The 19,253-nt window shown below is 47.1% G+C and overlaps 1 protein-coding gene across 1 annotated transcript in view; it reads left to right on the top strand.

The window, feature by feature from the left end:
- Positions 1-13,086, top strand: part of LOC133351044 (transient receptor potential cation channel subfamily V member 5-like) — a 49,044-nt gene extending 35,958 nt beyond the window's left edge. The window contains exons 12-17 of the mRNA XM_061565929.1: positions 645-810; positions 4,924-4,990; positions 5,177-5,178; positions 6,414-6,680; positions 7,425-7,534; positions 10,261-13,086. Of these exons, the coding sequence (XP_061421913.1) occupies positions 645-810; positions 4,924-4,990; positions 5,177-5,178; positions 6,414-6,680; positions 7,425-7,534; positions 10,261-10,465 (817 nt within the window). The 3' untranslated portion in view covers positions 10,466-13,086. The remainder of the gene's footprint in view (positions 1-644; positions 811-4,923; positions 4,991-5,176; positions 5,179-6,413; positions 6,681-7,424; positions 7,535-10,260) is intronic.
- The last annotated feature ends 6,167 nt before the right edge of the window (positions 13,087-19,253 follow it).

Below are 19,253 nucleotides of genomic sequence, written 5' to 3'. Positions count from 1 at the left end.
ATTTTGCCCAAACCCTCCTCCTTTATATCCAGGCCTGGGAACTTGCTCAGATATCCACCAGATCGCGGACCCCCGTGGCAGAGTTAATCACCCTGTAGCTGGCACACATGCGCAAATGTGTCAGCGTCATCGTTGTCTGTGAACAAAACATTCCGTAGTGGTGCTGTTTGTTTGCTGGCTGCTTGGCACTTTGAGTCTTTAGCCCTGTGCTTAGTAAATCGTGACAAGAAACACTGCAGGATAAAGGTCTCTGCCAGCTGTTCGCTGCACCATCCCACGATGGAGCAACGCGCCTGGCTCCTGCACGCAAGCTAATTTAGGGTGCTGTGGTAGCGAGATGTTAACTGCCTCGCCTGGTATGCAGGAGGTCGTGGGTTTGATCCCGACCCTGACGCCTCCTGTATATTTGTAGTTTGTGTGTCTCTCCCCATGGTCATGTGGATTTTTCTCCGGGTCCTACAATTTCACATTCAGGTGGTCAAGCCAAACAACCGCATCAGGAGCAGTGGAGTGTATTATCGCCGTGATGTCTCCTTCATATTTTGTGGATTGGGGAATTGCGTCGTTATACGTTGTACGGTCTGTTCTGGATGACCGCAGTCACACACTGCTACTGGAGAGTTTCTACTCCTCGCTGTGAGCAGGATGTGCTACAGTGTCCTGGTGCTGGTGATCGTGGTGCTGCGGGTGCTAACCAACGACGTGGAGGTGATCTTCATGTCGATTGCGCTCATTCTGGGCTGGTGCAACATCATGTACTTTGCCCGCGGCTTCTCCATGCTGGGCCCCTTCACCATCATGATCCAGAAGGTCGGTGGAACGTTGCTTCCCATTCACTCGGTCACCAAACAGGAGGCGAGTGTTGTGTCAGAGGTCCTCTATCATGGGACCTTCTTGTCAGTAACAAAGTATGAAAAAAAAGAATAGATTTTTCCATTTCTGGCAAAAAAACAGGTGTTAAGATTTTGAAACACCAAATAAGATACCTTCTGCAAGGCATTAAGTCTGCATTAACCACACGTGCTTGTGGCAAAACCTATTGCCAGAGTGTTCTGATACTTGCTTTACCATTGTACTGTTCACCTTTTGGCGTTCTCTGGTCTAACACTGGTGGTGAGACAAGGCCAAAAAGAAGGTGTAGGCCAATCAGTTTCAAAGACAATGCATATATTATCAGAGCATGTTTGTTTGCATGTTCACCACAAGTACGTGTGGTTAATGCAGACTTGATTCCTTAATTGTTGTTTGAACATCTTAAACCCTCCTGTTTTATTGTTTGAAAGGGTAAAACCTATTCCAGTGCAGCAATGGCTTTTGTTTCACAAGTCCCCACTGTCCACCACTCAGCCCTGTGGCAGAGGCGTAGCTAGGATATTTTGCACCCGGGGACGAACTATAAAATTGGCGCCCCCCCCCCCCCGTTTAATCACATTTTCCTAATACATCGAATAAGGAATAACAATAACAATTTTAATGAAACATTGTGTTTAAAGAAGCAAATTTATAGAAATTATATTGCATGGCTCACTCAGTCACTGTCGTAGACTGGTTGACATAGTCTACAAAAGAGTATTTTTTCTTGATTTCATTGTCGCAAACTGGTCAATCACGTAATCAAAATCTGTTTTTCTCAATGTTTCTCTTTCAACGCTAAGAAGAGCAAAATCGCTGAGACGATCTTGTCCTATTGAAGCACGCGAATACGATCAAATAAGTTTCAATTCGCTGAACGACCGCTCACAGATTGCAATTGAAACTGCTATTGTTAATACAATTTGCATTGAAATTCGCAAATTCGGAAATATGTCGTCTCCATAAAACACAATAAAACCAAGATGATCCAAAGGAGTTTCTGGTAGAACTTAATTCCGGTTACTGAGCAGCATTTTGCAATCTCCAATTTCTGTGAAAAGTTCGTGGCCATTGATGTCGGTGTCATAGAAATTTGCATCGACATCTGTGTCGGATAGAAGAGTTTTGACGTCCAGCAGAAATCCCAATTTTGTGTTCAGGTCTTTTAGTCGTAAAAACCGTGTTGATAAAATACGCTCTTCATAACGCGCACAATTTATTCTTCTCCTGAAAGTCCTGCAACTCTTGCCAGTTCTCCTGGCATCTTCCGACGTCGCCTAATTATTCTGTCCACATCGATCCCCCAGGCTGTGCATCTTGTTTTGGCGTTTTCTACAGCAACTTGGCTCAAATCATCACGAAGCTTGACAAATTCATGCTCCAAAGATTCAAGATCAGTTGCTACTTCCTTGAAATTCATAGTAGGATCCTATAAGCACTTCTGAACACGATCAATTTTTCCAAGAATGACATTCCAGAAATGTAATAAACTATGAAGTTAAAATTTTATACGCATGCAAGGAATCTGTTCTGCATCACTTCTAGTTTCAGGCGTCATAGTTACGTCCTCCGATAATTTGTCTAGCAGCCCTACTAGTTCATCCAGTCCTTAATAGATAGCTTTAACAGCTTCTGATCGTGCACTCCAGCGTGTTTCAGACTCCTGCTTTACTGTGATGGGCACAAGCTTTTTCAAACTCTTCCCAACGAATTGTTGAACGAGAGAAAAACAAATATATACTTTCAACTGTTACAAAAAATGTGACAAGTGGATCCTGTTTAGCTGAGTGTACTCCTGCTAAGTTTAAGCTGTGGTTGTCACAGTTGACAAACAATGCTCTGTGATTTTTGTCACATATTCGTTGTTGAAGGCCGGATATATGCCCAGTCATCACAGCAGCATTGTCATAACATTGTGCTGCTAAATGAAGGCCACGCTATGTTGACGTGCGTGGGCTGCTCCGACTGCTGCAGCCGCCTGGAGCGTGGAGTCACTAATAAGAACTAAAAATAGGCCGTCGTAGTTTCCGCCACCAAAAAACAAGCCAGTGACTAAGGCTGAAAGACTGCGCCTGTCTGTTGTTTGGGACGTTCTTCCATGTAAATTCTTAATAGGCGCGCGTACAAAAATGTAATACCATGACATGTAGGCTGTGTGTGGCGGGATATTAAAACTTTTAGGTTGAGGTGTAGATTTGTGCAGTAGTTTCAGGCTGCCGCGCCTGCTGCAATAAGTTATAATGTAACGTTGTCAGCCTCATTTTGGTGCCCCTTTACCTTGGCGCCCGGAGACATATGTACCCCCCTTCCCCCTAGCTACGCCTCTGCCCTGTGGTCTCTAGCGTATGGCGCTTGCTACGCGCGGTGGGGCGCCCATCCAAGCACTTGCCAGGCTCGATACCTGCTTAGTTTGTGAGGTCTGGCATGATACGGTACATTCTAGGTAGCTTTCGCATCGGCAGAGGGGAACATTGCCTTGTCCCAAAGACCACACTCTTCTAGTCTAGTTGCTATGTTAATTTGGTTCCCACAAAAACAAAACAAAGATCCCCTGTATAGCCTTAACAGAATGTTGGGGCAAGTACTGTTAGTGAGTAGCACTTATGAAGGCTAGCACGGCACACGAGGGGGTGGGTGGTCAACACCACGCCGGGGCGCCTTTGTCTCCCTAGGTGGCAATGTTTACACTCTGTATCAAGTCATAATTTGAGACTGAGTCGACCTAGAGGAGGCCCAGGACAAGTTCACATATTCGTTACTTGTGTTGGCCATGAGCGGGAATCGAACTCGGGTTGCCGGGTTTGTAACACAGCGGGCCAACCGCTTCACTCCCCTACACATTAGCACAGACACGACTCTGATAAGCTATTACCAGGAGAGTTGACCCCCCTCCATATAGGCATTGCATCCTTTACCCCTCCTCGCACCTCCCTGTATTGAGGCGAGCTTCACTCAGGGGAAGGACACTCATTGTCTTGTGCTGCTCCCCACCCCCCACCGTGTTCTGGAACTCCCCCCAGCCACCCATGCTGTCGGCCAGGGCCGGATCATTGTCCCGTGAGGCCCCTGGGCACATGTCTTTTGGAGGCCCCCCCCTTTCCAATATTGGTGTCTTTCTTGCCTTCCTCCTCGCAAAATCATCAACTAGATCGTCAAAATCTAGCTGTCTGACAAGGTCTGATTTTTGACAAAAATGACAATGAACTGAGACGTGTTTGGCAACATGCTACTCCCCAGATAATTTTTTTATTCTGCCTAAACGGGAAAATGTTCGCTCACCATGACTGTTTGTCACTGGCAAAGTTAGAAAAATCCGAAGTGCCACAAAAACATTGGGGAACACTGACTGCAGATTAAGTGCCTGAAAAATCTCAAGCAATTTAGTTGGGCACCCTCAGAGTCAGACATAAAAGACTTGAATTGGATGAGTTCGTTGGCAAAGTTCATGTCCCGGTCTGATGGATATGCAGCGGAGAGTGCATTTACCTTTTCCACTATGACATCATTTTAACACGTAGGCTTTCGTGACCAGTATTATTAATATTACAATTTTTTAGTTAGATCGCGTTATTTATAAATGTGTCGCAACCCTCCACCACCCGACACGGCCAATCAGTAAAAAATGTGTCACGTTGACAAAAGACAAATAGTTCACTTGCGCACTGGCGTTCAACTTCCTTTGGAAGTCTTGGGCCACGCACCGCATGCGGCCTGAGGCTTGGAGGCCCCCTGGTAGTCCGAGGCCCCAGATGCACTGGTCCCACTGGCCCAGTCCATAATCCAACCTTGCTGTCGGCAGCCTGTCCCTGTCAAGTCCAGGCTCGAGACATTCGCCATCTCCTCCTCGGCCTGTGATTGACAGCCTCTCTGTCTATAACTACATCTTGTCCTTCCCCCATTCCTCCGACTAGCATAGTTGGCTACGTACTGGTGTGAAATAAGTTCTACATACATTCAGACGCAGCACCTTGAGGTTGCGACCTCACGTAGGCACTACATAAATCCCCACCTTGCTTCATCGTGATGCATGTTTGTTGAACCCCAAACCTTGCTGTGCTTCACCTACGACAGATGCTCTTCGGCGATCTCCTTCGCTTCATCATGTTCCTCATCATCGTCCTGCTGGGATTCTCCGCCGGTAAGTGGCGTGAATTCTGTTGCGGGGCGGCGTTTGTTCGAGTACCCGGTACCTCTGCCGGACGGCATCGGTTTCCTTCCTGTGCACAAGGCTCTCGTGCGTCGTGTTCCACCCGCCGCTTGAACACCAAAACCAAAGGTTGCACGCGGATATGGGAACGTGGCTCGCACGTGGACACACGTGCAGGTGTTCATCACTCCAGTGCTGGATGAGCGGCCTCCCCATGCCGTGCGGCTCCGAGGAGTTATTTGAGCGTACTTCACCACGGGTTGTATGTATGTACCGTATGTTGAGTTTATTTCGCACCGTACGTTGCCAACTGCGCTAATCGTAGGTACGGGGCAAGGACAACAAACTAAATACGAAATGAATTTTCAATCTAGATTAAAAAGTGCATAGCTCCAGTGGCTTCCCAATATTGGAAGGAAGAGCGTTCCAGACGGCCACAGAAGCGCAATAGAATACACGCGATGCGGTGACCGTTTTTGTTCGATGGCCAGCCATAAGCCAGTGTAGTTTGGTGGGGAGTGTAGGCATTGTAGCATAGGGACAGTGCGATGTATTTGTTTTCTGCCCTTAGTGTAGGACCACAGCCCGTGACGCGTGTTGTATGTGGTGGTCACTCATCCAAGCACTGTCGAGACTCAACCATGCTTAGCTCCGGTATAATACTGGGCCATTTCAAACGTTGGTTCAAAAATATAAACAAAGCTCTTACCGAGGGCTTGTTTTACTCGGCACACAGAAATGTGTCCTGTATAAGATATCAAGCGTGACTGCATGCAAGCCCTGTTGCGAATATTGCGCATAATGTCCGTAACACCTAGAGGAGTTTGCACCGGTCATAATAGAGCTTTACGTAACGCGCGGCCATGCGGCTCAGCGGCAGAGCGAGAGGCTCGCAATCGCAATCGAAAGGTTGCGATTTCAAATCCTGGTTGGGGGTAAGCTCAACCTATCCTCCTTCTGGGGGTCGATAAAATGAGGACCACTTTGTGGCGAAGTTGGCAGCGGGTGTTCTATGGATACCCCCCCCCCCCACCCTCCGTGCGGAGGGTGGGGGTTAGATCGCGTAAATATTGTAATTGTTGTGGGTTTACTTTCCAACTCTCCAATGTGCTGAACTAGTAACTAATTAGCATGTTTTGTTTACGTGACAAACCTTGCTAATTGGCTGTGTCGAGTGGTGGTGGGTTTAACGACACATTTATATTTACAAGATGCAACACAAAAAACCTCTATTATGGATAATATTGGTCGCGAAAGCCTACTCCTACTATGTGTTAAACGGATCTTCCACCGCTGGCTCAAGGAGATAAGCGCCGGCTCCGATGCCCGGCCGAGTCGAAAGCCCCCCTTTGGATGGCGGCGTTCGTGGCTGGCGCGCCTCTCTTCCCTCCCGCTTGTCGCCCCTCGGCAGCAGTTCCATGTGGCCTTTGACTCCCTCGACTCAAACATCTTCATCTACTTTCGCAACTACCCGACGACGCTCTTCACGCTCAGCCAGCTCATGATGGGCCTCAAGGACCTGCCCATCCCCAACAACATGAACCTCCCCGCCATCATCATCGTGCTCTACCTGGCCTACATGGTGTTCGCGTACCTGCTGCTGCTCAACCTGCTCATCGCCATGATGGGCGACACGCACTTCCGCGTCGCCAACGAGCGCGTGGAGCTGTGGAAGGCACAGGTCACTCGCACATTCATCCGCGGCGGGCTCCTGTGGGGGGGGGGGGGGGACTGTTATGAGGAGGCCGTGTCTCGCGGCACGGGGGGGGGGGGGGGGGGAGGATGTAGAACAGTTTGTCTTGCCCCCAACCAACAGAGAGCACGTCCTGGGTCACACAGCAACATAGTCACACAATCACAGAGGCGCCTTAAGCCACCACGAAACTCATGAAGGTGCCTGCAGCAGCAGCAGTCATGGTGTGCTTGCCAAAGCACGCGAGAGTTTACCTGCTCAACCGCGCAGCCCTTAAGAGTCGTCCGATGTCGCCGGCTGTAGCGGAGGAGTGGGGGGAGAGAGGGCCCTGGCAGTGGCTCAAGTGAGCGAATGAGCGAACGTGAGGAACGCAGTGCCGCCAGGTCGCAGACGTTAACATCTGGTATCTGATAGAATGCTCACAGTGAGAGATGAATGTCGTTTTTAAGGACCACTTAAACGTGGTGTAGACCTCGTGTGGCCACGGGCCCACGGGCTGTAGGTTGCCCTCCTCTGGTCTACTACGCTGCTGGTGGTTTGCCGAGTGAAGGTTTCCAGAATCGTAAAGTGTTGCCAGCTCGTAACACACATGCAATCTCATCACAGGGAATCATAACTTACCTGATTAAAGGCACCACTACCGAGTGCACGCGGGCCTGTGCCCACACTCGTTCATCAATCTGAGTCGGCGTTGATCGATGCGAGACGAACGAATCCTCTGTTGTGACTTAGATCGCTGCCACGACGGTGCTGCTGGAGTCTCGGGTGCCACGGTGGCTGTGGATGCGATCGGGGATACCAGGCCGGGAGCTGGGTCTGGACGGGGATCGGTGGTACATCCGGTGAGATCCCTCTCCTTAAGGGAGTGTGAAGAAATTAAAAACACACAGGAAGGCAGCTAAATTAATTGTTAAGTATGACTACAAATGTGAATCATTACCCTAAGATTCAGCAACCATTGTTAGCTATCGGTACTCCTGACCTGCGATGTCGGTGTTGCTGTGATCTATGTGGGCTGCCTCCCGATAATGTTGTCTTGCCCTTTTTAGTATTATCGTTGTTAAAAAATAATAAAATAACTAATTGCTGACGAAGGCTTCACCATGCTGTGTGGGCTGTGGGGTATGCTTTGGCCCACACATCACCACCCTCGTCATTGCAGATCGGTGAAGCCCCAGTTAAGGGGCCAAGACCGGTTCAGATATCACTCACCACCGACGTTAGCTGTGGCCAGGAATCGAACTTGTGTCAGCGAGTTCATGGCGCAGGGAAGTTTATTTCGGCGTCTAGGAGATGTTAACTACTTCGCCTGGTATACAGGAGGTCGTGGGTTCGATCCCGACCCTGACGCTTGCTGTATATTTTAAGGTTGCATTTCTCTCTCTCTCTTTCTCTCCCCGTGGTCTCGTGAAGTTGTCTCTGAGTCTTCCGGTTTTTCCCTCCACATTTAGAATCAACATGCGTTGGGAATATTTGGCTGCTATAAATATCCACGCGATAACCCACATCGTTGAGCAAGCATTTGTGATTGCCAGGTCGCTTCTGAAACAGAAAATAGTTTAATAGTTAAATAGTTCTGCCTCCCTCCACAGAAGTTTCACAATTTTGGCTGTATGTATGTTGTATGTTATTTAACTTCTTCCGCAGCGTACGTAGCCAACCGTGCTTAATCCGAGGTGTGGGGTGGATGGACAAACAAACGAAAACACAAATGACCCCCACGCCCTTTGAGCCGACGTGGCACAGACAGTCGTAGTAGTTTATTTTGAATTACCCTGCGAGCCAAGAAGCCCTTAAACCGGTTTCATCAACAAAGAACAACACTGCCACTTTTCTGACAAATGCAACAAGGTCACAGTAAAAATACATCAATAATAAATAATAGCAGATAAGGGAAATAAAAAATAGATAGCAAATCATGAACACAATATAAAAATGATCGTCTTTAAAAAATATATATTAAATATTGGTTGTTATCAAATAGCACACTTATCTATAAAAAAATACTAATTTAAATCGGCCATATTAATTGTAATGCTGATACGACCTAATCTAGGAATAAAAAGCGCAGCATCCATCTAACAAACGTAGTGCAAGCAACGCACATACAGTGGTAGCTTACAAGCAATTAATATTTGTATGTTGTCTAACGCTTTGTATATTTGCGGCTAGGACGGAATTCACTTAAAATTAGTGATTTGAAGTGAGCGACGGGCAGCAGTCACTGCAGACCAAGTTTTGTGGCAATGTTCCGCAGTCCAGGGGGCAGCCACCGAAAACGCTCGTTCACCAAAACTTGATTTATATCAGGGAACGTTCAACAGAAGTAATGTTGAACTCCGAAGGTTAAGAGGTCTGCCCTCCCGTCGTGCCAACTGATCCAACAAATATTCTGCCGAATTACCGCTAAGGATATTGTTGATAAACAAAGCCTGGTGAATCGGTCTGCCATCGTGGAGTGATGTTAATTTAGTTTTTTCGCACAAGTCGCAATGATGGATATTGTAAGCGGCATCCTGAGCAAATCTTAGAGTGGAATGATAAGTGGGAATGAGCGTGGTATTGAAGGCAGATTGGTACACATCACAGTAACCAAATAATGGTAGTAAGGTAGGCCTTACCAACTCTAACCGAAACTTAGCTGGTAAGCAACGTTTATGTCTGTAAAGAAAGCTAGTTTTAAAATTTTAATTCCTCCCAGTGTGTTCAATGTGTTCCTGGAAAGTAAGTTTAGTGTCTATCGATTTGTTTGTTGTCCAGCGTGCATAGCTTCGGGGAAAAATGCTGGTTTTATTTTTCCTAGAGAGAAATAAATAACTTTTGATTTATTGATATTCAGAACCAGCTTTAGTGCGATTTGTTGATGATTAATTGTATTAAACGCGCTTTTAAATTTCCTGTACACATCTTCAGGGGAGTGGGCAGCAACCATCAAATGGTGTCATCCGCAAAGGCGTTAATAGTAGAATGTTCCAATTGTGTACCCAAGTCGTTCAGAGAAATGGAGAACAAGATAGGTCTAAGAATGGAACCTTGAGGTAGACCCTTAGTGATTCCCATTGTGTTTGACACCAGGTTACCAGTGGATGCTATCTGATTTTTTGAAGTGAGGCGCTTGGTGAATCGCGCACGCTTCTAAGTCTATTTAGTAAGATGCTGTGGTCTGTGTTGTCAGATGCTTTAGATCAATCCAGGAGTGGACAGGCACGGTATTGTTTGCTCTCTAGATTATTGAAAACAAAGTCTAAGGAGACTGTTGAGCGGTAGTTGTGCTGGGTTTTTTGCAGAAGTCTGATTGTTTGGGATGCAACAGCTTATTTTCTGAAATGTATGTACTTATTTGGGTATTTAATGATTTTTCAAATAGTTTAATCGGTGGTGATATCGGCTGAGGGGGCGAACCAAAGCAGTTTTTCATTGAACTGGTATGGTGGCTTCTTGACAGGCGAATTAAATATATGGGTTAAGGGCCTGAACATCATATCACCCACTGCGATGTGGTGCAATGGGAACGATCGCTCGATGTCGCGACGTGCGGACTGACGGCCAGGTGATCTCTCCGTTGCAGGATTGAGGAGAGGAACGAAATGTCGCCCAAGAGGCATTTCGCGCGGAACGACGACGGGAGAGACGAGTGTCCGGCCAAGCGCAGGATGTCGTCGACGACCAAGAACTGGAACATCGTGCACAAGAACTTCGCCAACAAGTTCAGCCAGCTTCACAAAATGCAAAACCAGCCGGCTGTGGCCAAGTACAGTGGGAGCATGGACTAGATCGGCCGGGATGCAGGTCCCCAGCAGCCGCACCCCCCCTTCCCCCCGTTGGGTATCACTCCACGTGCTGTATTGCCACCGCTCAGTGGCGCAGCTCAAGAAAGTAGTTCATCATCAATCGCTCAGAAACTGAGTTATAACGACGGTGTGCGTTCCCCGCTATAACGACGGTGTACGTTCCCCGTTATTACAATGGTGTACGTTCCCCGTTATTACAATGGTGTGTGTTCCCCATTATAACGACGGATATGTTCCACATTATAACGACAGGCACATTCCCCGTTATAACGACAGGTGCGTCCTCCATTATAACAACGGTGTGCAGTTCTCCATTTCACGATGAAAGGAACCGCGTCATCGCGAAAACGCATGATAGTATGAACACCGCCACGCATAACGCGAGGACTTACTGCAGTTTCCCTGGGTTACACGTCTGGCTTGGTAGGGGGACAGGCGGCAGCATTTCGCTTCAAACACTGCGTCTCGGGCGCTAACGTATCGCTCGTTACCTCTCGGCTGCGCTTCACTTTCCACCCGTTTGCAATCCTGTTTTGTGTTAAGTAACATTTTTTTTTTACCATTTTGCATTAAGTTGCATATTATAAAAATGTTTAGTCCATCATCACACCATAGACGATTTATTATGACTCTGTTGGAAGTCTACAGTGGTTGTTCTCTGGATAGACCGGTCTCCAACCACGGGAATGTGGAATTCCCACCAGTGATTCAGAGCCACAAATGGAGACGAATGCCACCCCAATGCTCCTTGAAGAGTGAAACTACTTTTGACTTTGTCACAAAACTTATCTTGGTGCCTCCAAAGGAATTCCAAGTTACAGCCCTTTGTGAATCCACTGCTGGTAGGCCGAACTTCCAATGCAGTGTCTGTCATGGGGGTTTTTGACCATACTTCACCATGCCGGTCAGTGCTGGTTGGTAAATTGGTGGGGGTGGGGGCGTTAAAAGACCAGATCAGTTATCACTCGCCGTGGAGGTCAGTCGTGACCTGGAGTAGAACTTGGATTTCCTGGGTTCGTAGTGCAGTGAACTGCTCCCCGCTGCATGGTTCTGATATTATTTAAACCAGATCCCAAGTTAAACTTGTAATACCTTTATATGAAAAATGCTTGCAATTTTTTGTTGTTGAGAGACACTTTAAATATGTGGTTGTGATAAGCTTACTATTTCTAACTTTTTTTGTAATTTAAGATTTTAATGAAATAATGCAATATTTAAATGCAACATATTCGAAATAAAATCGCAAATTATGAAGTCATACTTTTTCACATAGGAAATCGGATAGCAACATCAAGACAACAGAATTAGAATATTTATTCATACTCGAGGACTCCGATGAGCTCTTTTTTCAGACGTCCAACCTCACTGCTCTTGCGCTTAAGGTACTTACTGAGCAAAACGTTTACTGTCCATCATGGAACTCACACAGGCAGCTGATGAACTCGCCACTGATGTTAACAGGAGGCAGAATTCAGACTCGAGTTTCTGGGTTCATCGCACGGCGCCCTAAACCACCACTGACTGCTGCACCCCAGCAAGGCTAATACAATTCAAAAACACAACGTACGGTCCTCAAGGAATCGTCTCGTTGTTGCGTATTCCGCTGCGCTGGGTTCCCAACGATTAACCAGGGCGGCAGACACAGGGTGTCGTAGTGGTGAACACTCATCGCCTCAGAGCGACAAGCACATGGGTTCGAGTCTCAACTCGGGCGCCTCTCTGCGTGGCGTTTCTGTCTCTCCCCCTGCTCTGCGTGGGTTTCCTCTGCTGAGTTTTCCAGTTTCCTCCCATAGCAAAAAAATAGAAAAAAGTACACACAATTTGTCACCGGTATTGGCCAAATATTCTAAGGCTGAAATATTACCGGAAAATGGCTCGATTGGAGTTACAGCAACGTCGCTGGCCTGCTGCGGAACCTTGGCAGGACCCTGACAGATGCAAGAGCCTTGAGACTCGGCAAGAGTTTCCTGGGAAAACAAGCGGAGTGGTCCCTCAGGTTACGATGCCATTGATTAACGATGTTTTGATTATTGATCTGCCTCCCATAGGGTGCCCCCATTGTTTCTATTAACGATACATTTTCGATTAACGATATGTTTACGATATCACGCGGTTCCTTCCAGTTTCGGCCAATCGGAACGCTCCTAAGTGGAATAGGCAGCAGACCTCAGCCAATCAGCGACCTGCCCTTTTATGAGCGTTTTGATAGCAACTGGCTGCTAGCTTTTCAATATTTTACGTGCGTTGCTTATGGAAACAGCTCTCTTAAATACTGAGTGTTTTTTTACTGAAATGACAAGGAAGTGAAGAAAACAATTAGTGTGCAAATTAAGCAGGAAATTATTGAAAATCACGAAAATGCTCTCGATTCACGATAATTTCACTTAAGGATGATTTTCGTGGAACCAATATCGTTAACTGAGTCACCCCACTGTACTCAGAAAAATACTCAATTAAATAAGCAATAGCTCTGGATCACGTGCTGTCGTGACGACTGGAAATGCTACGATTGCCACTTTTGTTAACTCTTTGCATGCATGAAAATGAATGTTACACGTGGTTTCTACACAATAAACAATAGACATGTTGGGAAGAAACGTTTACCCAAACGAGGCTTTTTACCTTTGTGGTTGTGTATGTGCGTGATAGCGGTCGCGTAGCAGGGAGTGCGCTGCACTACGAACCGAGCGAACCCAGTTCGATTCCCGATCACGGCCAAAAACAGTGACGATTATCTGAACAGGCTTCCCCTAGGTCGACTCAGCCACAAATGAGGTGTGTAAAACATTGCCACTAGGTAGATAAAGGTGGCCGGGCGTGGCGTTGGCCACCCACCCCCTCGTGTGCCGTACCGGCCTTGATAGGTGCTACTCGCGACCAGCACTTGCTGTCCAGCTACAGCAGTAGCATGGCGCACGGACAAACTCGCGTGGACGTCTTCTTGCCGCACGGCAGGCGGACCGTCGCCACCGGCTTATGGCTGCAATCCCCGTCGGCAGCGTTCCCCGAAACGTTTCCCTTTGCAGGCGGCGTGCAACCTGAAGGAGTCTTTGCGACTTCATTGCTTGCAGCTCTCGCCGAGCAGCACGCGAGGACTACCGTGCTGCTTCTTCTGCTGCTGCTGCTGCGATGGCATTTACCATCAGCCTGGGGTCACCAGGCTCGGTTGATGTTCATGGCTGCTCTACAAATTTCCACGGTCAAATCTCAGCACTGAACGCCATCCCCAGCTCCCGTAGCAGACCACATTTCACTCGCGCCTGGTTCATGTCGAGTCACTTAACCGAGCCCGCAGAGGCAATTGTGATTGGTCGCAGATAATATTTATTCACCGCAAAGCACAAACCACCATCGTCGCATGCACTGCTGCTGTCACCACAGTCGTATGTTTATACGGCATCTGGCACATGGTGATGTGGCCAGCAGTGGGTAAAAACTAAAAACTATGTAAACATTTTTACTTTAGCAGGTAAGGCCCACTGAGCTATGTAGCTCTTTTTCAGAAGCGACCTGGCCACAAATGATAGCTCAACGAAGTGGCTTATCACATCGAAATGTATTACAGCCAAATACTCTAAACGCACGTTTCTAAATTTTGAGGAAAAAACCGGAGAACCCAGGGAAAAATCCACGCGACCACGGGAGGAGAGACTTGCAAACTCCAAATCTACAGCAGGCGTCAGGGTCAGGAGCGAACACACGCCCTCCTGTATACCAGGCGAGGTAGTTAACATCTCGCCACCGTGGCGCCCCGTGGATAGGCCACGGAGTTTAACACGTAGGCCTTCGCGACCAATATCATCCATAATAGAGGTTTTTGGGTTAGATCGCGTAAATATATAAATGTGTCGTTAAAACCCGCCACCACCCGACACAGCCAACTAGTAAGGATTGTCACGTAAACATAACATGCCAATTCGTCACTAGTACAGCACGCCGGTGTGTTGGAGAGCCAAGCCACACCATTTACAAACTGAGTACGACGTTTCGCCAGTAATTACAACTAGCTTCATCAGGCGACAGCCAGATTTACGGTGGAGTCTTACTGTTTCGTTCCTTATATAGAGGCATAGATGTGTTGACCACCCTTCTGCGCTCTTGCGCAATGGGGTGGGGGGGGTTGGATTATTGAGGCAACGTATATTACACTATGTATGTGCATTATGCAAGCCCTTTGAACTTGTCCTTCCTGTCTATTGTGTTTATTAAAATAGCCCCACCAACGGTAATCCCTATTGAAGTACGCTGCCCTTTGTAGGCATGCATTTAAATAATGTATCATTTGATGATTCGCTTCCATGCAGCACTAAGACGGTAGCTATCCGAACGGTTAAAGTTATTTTGATCACTTTAAATTTCGATAGATTCTCTAATTAGTCTTGACCAGTCGTAGCTAGTTTTGCACAAAACTTCAACATTATCAAAATCAATTGAGTGTCCTTGTTGGCGCGCGTGTTCTGCTACTGCTGACAGTAGCATTTGGAATAATTTAATATTTCTCTGATGTTCTTTTAGTCTCGTGCTGATCATTCGTCCTGTTTGCCCAACATAACATTTACCATACGTGCAGTTAATCCTGTACACACCTTCTGTTTATAGCTTCAGTAATACAGCTTTTGTACCAGATATTAGATTCTGTATTTTATGTACCGTGCCAAATCTGACTCGGATGTTTGGTTTTTCCAAACATTTGGCTAGTTTATCAGTTTCTCCCACAATGTACGGTATTTTGATCGTTTTAATTATTTGGGCAGTCATCAATTCCTAAGGAAGAGCAATACCTGATCAAACCAATAGCATCAAAACCACCAAGACTTTATGGGCTACCAAAAATTCACAAACCTGATGTCCCATTAAGACCCACAGTTAGTACAATAGGCTTGTGGTGCCATAACCACAGAGCAACTCCGCAAATGCCACACACTAAACACACACCCACACACAGCGCACCCACGTAGTGTCCTGATGGGGGGTTGCCTGGCACATCGGGTTTTAATCCGAAGGGCCCCTAGAGGGAGAGTCTCACGGTTTCCCGGTGCCAGGAGATTGGTCGACCCTCACAGGACAGGTTACATTGCAGTGCCCCTAAATTGGCTTAAGATTGTATGGGCACAGAATGAAAAGGTTCACTGGGCCAACTGCAATGAATTACTCATGATACTGGGAGAGGCGGAGGGTGGAATATTAGGCCAGAAGGGCAGACCAGTGGGTTATAATTAATGAGCACGGGAGGACAATGGGTGAGGGGCCGCAGCAGCAGCAGACCTCGTAGCCCTCCATGTAAACGGCGCAGGAGAGCGCGCGATTGGCTACGCAGTACAATGCCACCCTGGGCCTTTGAAGTGAGGGGATTAGGCCACGGTAGAGACAGTGGAGAGGGACGACGACGGGAAGCACGGGTAAGCACCCGATTGGCTGCGCGGTATGATGTCACCCTGGGCCTTTGAAGTTTAGAGAATAAAGATTGGTGCCCTGGGACGGTGAGTCCAATTGTCTTCAACCTCCGGGCGATCCAGACCCATTCCCTGCCGTCCTGCCTCCTCGAGCCGCTCGCAGCATCCGTGTGATGCCAACGAGTGCTGCTACGAGGCAGTGATAAGCGAGGGTTTCACTCGTCCTTCTCCCTCCGACTCTTACAGCGTCCGTGCGACGCCATGAGTACAGCTACGAGGTACGTAGAAGAACGTTTGTGTAACTGGGGTCATAGGCAGAGTTAGGCTAGGCTCTCATCGTGAAATATTCTCCCTCCAGGTAGCGGGTATTTTCGCCGTTAAAAAACTTTAGTTCAGAAAATCTGTGTAGTGTGATTACTGTTTGTGTGGGTAGAGCCTCGGCGTGGTGTCTGTGATTTTTGTGTGGAGCGACGGTGTAGGGAGACGGTGTGCGTGAGAGAGCGAGCGCGGGGCTGCAGAGTGTCGGCGTTGGTGTGTGAGGCGCGCGTATATTACGATATATACGGCCGCCGGTGGATGCGCAGGTTTATACGCACGTGTGTGTGGAAAATTTACTCACGCGTCTGCAGCGCCGCGTGAGTAATTGGGGAGGGGGGCGGGGTGCGATACACCCGCTCGCTGGCACTCGAGCACGTTTACACAGCGTGTTTACATAGTAAAGATAGCCTTAACGGCACACAGAGTCCTACCGCCGCCGTCCCTTTTTTTAGCATTAGCATTGGTATGCAAGCGGATTAGGACTTAGCCACGGGGAGGGGCTAAGCCCTATACATACTGCTATTTTTAGCGCTAGCCTTTGTGTGCAACGAGCGCCTGCAGGGGCGCGCGCGTGCACGCAGCCACCTCTGTATTAGTGGTGGGGTACGTGTGCGTGGGGGAGATAACCCCGGGCGGTGGTGAGCCAGCCGGGTAGCGATGTCCCTCAGAGAGGGCGCTGGCGCGAGGGGGGCCTATCGCCCGTTCGGCGGGGGCGCGGCGAGAGGCGGCCGAAGAGGAGGAGGGGGGAGTGGAGGGGGTGGACGTCGCGCCCCGCCCGCTCACAGAGAGCGGGGAGGTGGACATCGGCCCCCACAGGCTCTGCCACGTACAAATTTGCACAATACGTAACGAAACATATACAACCCTACATCGGTAGGATCTCGTTCATCAAAAACTCTGAACATCTCGTAAGTATAATTAAAGATATTAAGCTTAATCCTAATGATATTCTCGTAATTTTTTATATGACCTTTCTGTTCACGAGGGTTCCGGTCAATGAGTCAATTAAATTACTCGACACTGGTAACGTTTAGCCAAAGATATCCCAAGACGAGCTGAACACTCTTTGGTTCTTAGGTAAAGTCGCGTGGAAAGAAAATAAATTAAATAATAGAATACGACGTTTCGATTGCAACACAAGTAGTCGTCATCAGGTAGAACTAAATTTGTGAGAGAGACAAAACACAGACACGGAGATACACACAGACACACAAGCAGAGAGAGACAACACAGAGACACGCAGAGAGACACACAACATAGACACACAGAGCTGAACACTGTCTAAAGAACACCTACTTCTTGTGGCAAGGTGACTTCTATAAACAAAAGGAGAAGAAATGGGCTCTCCTTTGTCTCCTGTGATAGCGCATTTGTACATGAAAGATTTAGAAACAAAAGCAATATCTTCAAGCACGCTAAAACCATCTGCTTGGTTTAGATATGTGGATGACACATTGGTGATCTGGCTATTCAGCAAAGATAAATTGAACGCATTTCTAAATCATCTCAACTTGCAAAACCCATCCATCCAGTTCACCATGGAAGTGGAAGCTGACAGAACTCTGCCATTTCTGGATATTCTGCTCAGACGGGGTAGAAATGGTAAAATACCGTAAGAAAACGCATACTGACGCCTATCTGAATGGAGAATCACACCATCACCCCGCACAGAAATCTGCTCTTATCAAGACGCTCATTCATCGAGCTAAGAAGGTGTTAGATGGTGACAGTCTAAGAAGTGAAATTCAACATGTTAAAGAAGCGCTGCAAATGAACGGTGACAATGATGCACACATCAACGGGGCATTGAATACCAAACCAAATCAAACAACACGAGCATTGAAACTGCCCAGGTAATAAAAATGATCAAATACCGTACATTGTGGGAGTAACTAATAAACTAGCCAGATGTTTGGAAAAATAAAACATCCTAGTCAGATTTGGCACGGTACTAAAAATACAGAATTTAATATCTGGTACAAAAGATGTATGACCGAAGCCATCAACAGAAGGTGTGTACAGGATTAACTGCACGTGTGGTAAATGTTATGTTGGGCAAACAGGACGATTGATCAGCACGAGACTAAAAGAACATCAGCGAAATATTAAATTATCCCAAATGCAACTGTCGGCAGTAGCAAAACACGCGTGCCAACATGGACACTCAATTGATTTTGATAATGTTGAAGTTTTGTGCAAAACTAGCTACGACTGGCCAAGACTAATTATAGAATCTATCGAAATCGTCTTAGTGCTGCGTGGAAGCGAATAATCAAATAATACATTTTTAAATGCATGCCTACAAAGAGCAGCGTACTTCAATAGCGATTACCGTTGGTAGGGCTATTTTAATAAACACAATAGACAGGAAGGACAAGTTCAAAGAGCTCGCATAATGCACATGCATAATGTATGTTGCCTCTACGCCTCTATATAAGGAACGAAACAGTAAGACTCCTCCAGAAATCTGGCTGTCGCCTGATGAAGCTAGTTGTAATTACTGGCGAAACGTTGTACTCAGTTTGTAAATTTTGGGGCTTGGCTCTCCAACACACCGGTGTGCTGTACTTGTGACGAATTGGTACGTTCTGTTTACGTGACAACCCTTACTAGTTGGCTGTGTCGGGTGGTGGCGGGTTTTAAAGACACATTTATATATTTACGCACGGTAGGACTAACACCTCAGCCGTGGCAGATCACTGTTACAACTCAGTGGGCTCACATGATATTGACTTCTCCAAGACAGAGGTTCTCTGCAAGCCATCTGGCTATCATGAGAGATTCGTTCATGAGGCGATCCACATATACAAACACAGAGACAACTTTAACCGAGAAGATGGATTCTGGCTCAGCAATCATTGGAAGGACGTAATAAACCATTTCGATACACATTAGGGTGTGTAGAATAATACATAGTGTGATATTAAATGTATAAGATATAGGTTGGTTTACAGCAATACAGTATATAATTTAATGTTGGGTTTATCTATGGCAGTATATAGTACGGTATATGCTCGTGTGATGTAAGAGAATAAGGTTTAGATGGAAGCATATTATAG

Source organism: Lethenteron reissneri, chromosome 36, assembly GCF_015708825.2.
Source record: "Lethenteron reissneri isolate LAM-NWPU_2019-01 chromosome 36, ASM1570882v1, whole genome shotgun sequence".
NCBI lineage: Eukaryota > Metazoa > Chordata > Hyperoartia > Petromyzontiformes > Petromyzontidae > Lethenteron > Lethenteron reissneri.
This window is presented reverse-complemented; position numbering and strand designations above follow the sequence as displayed.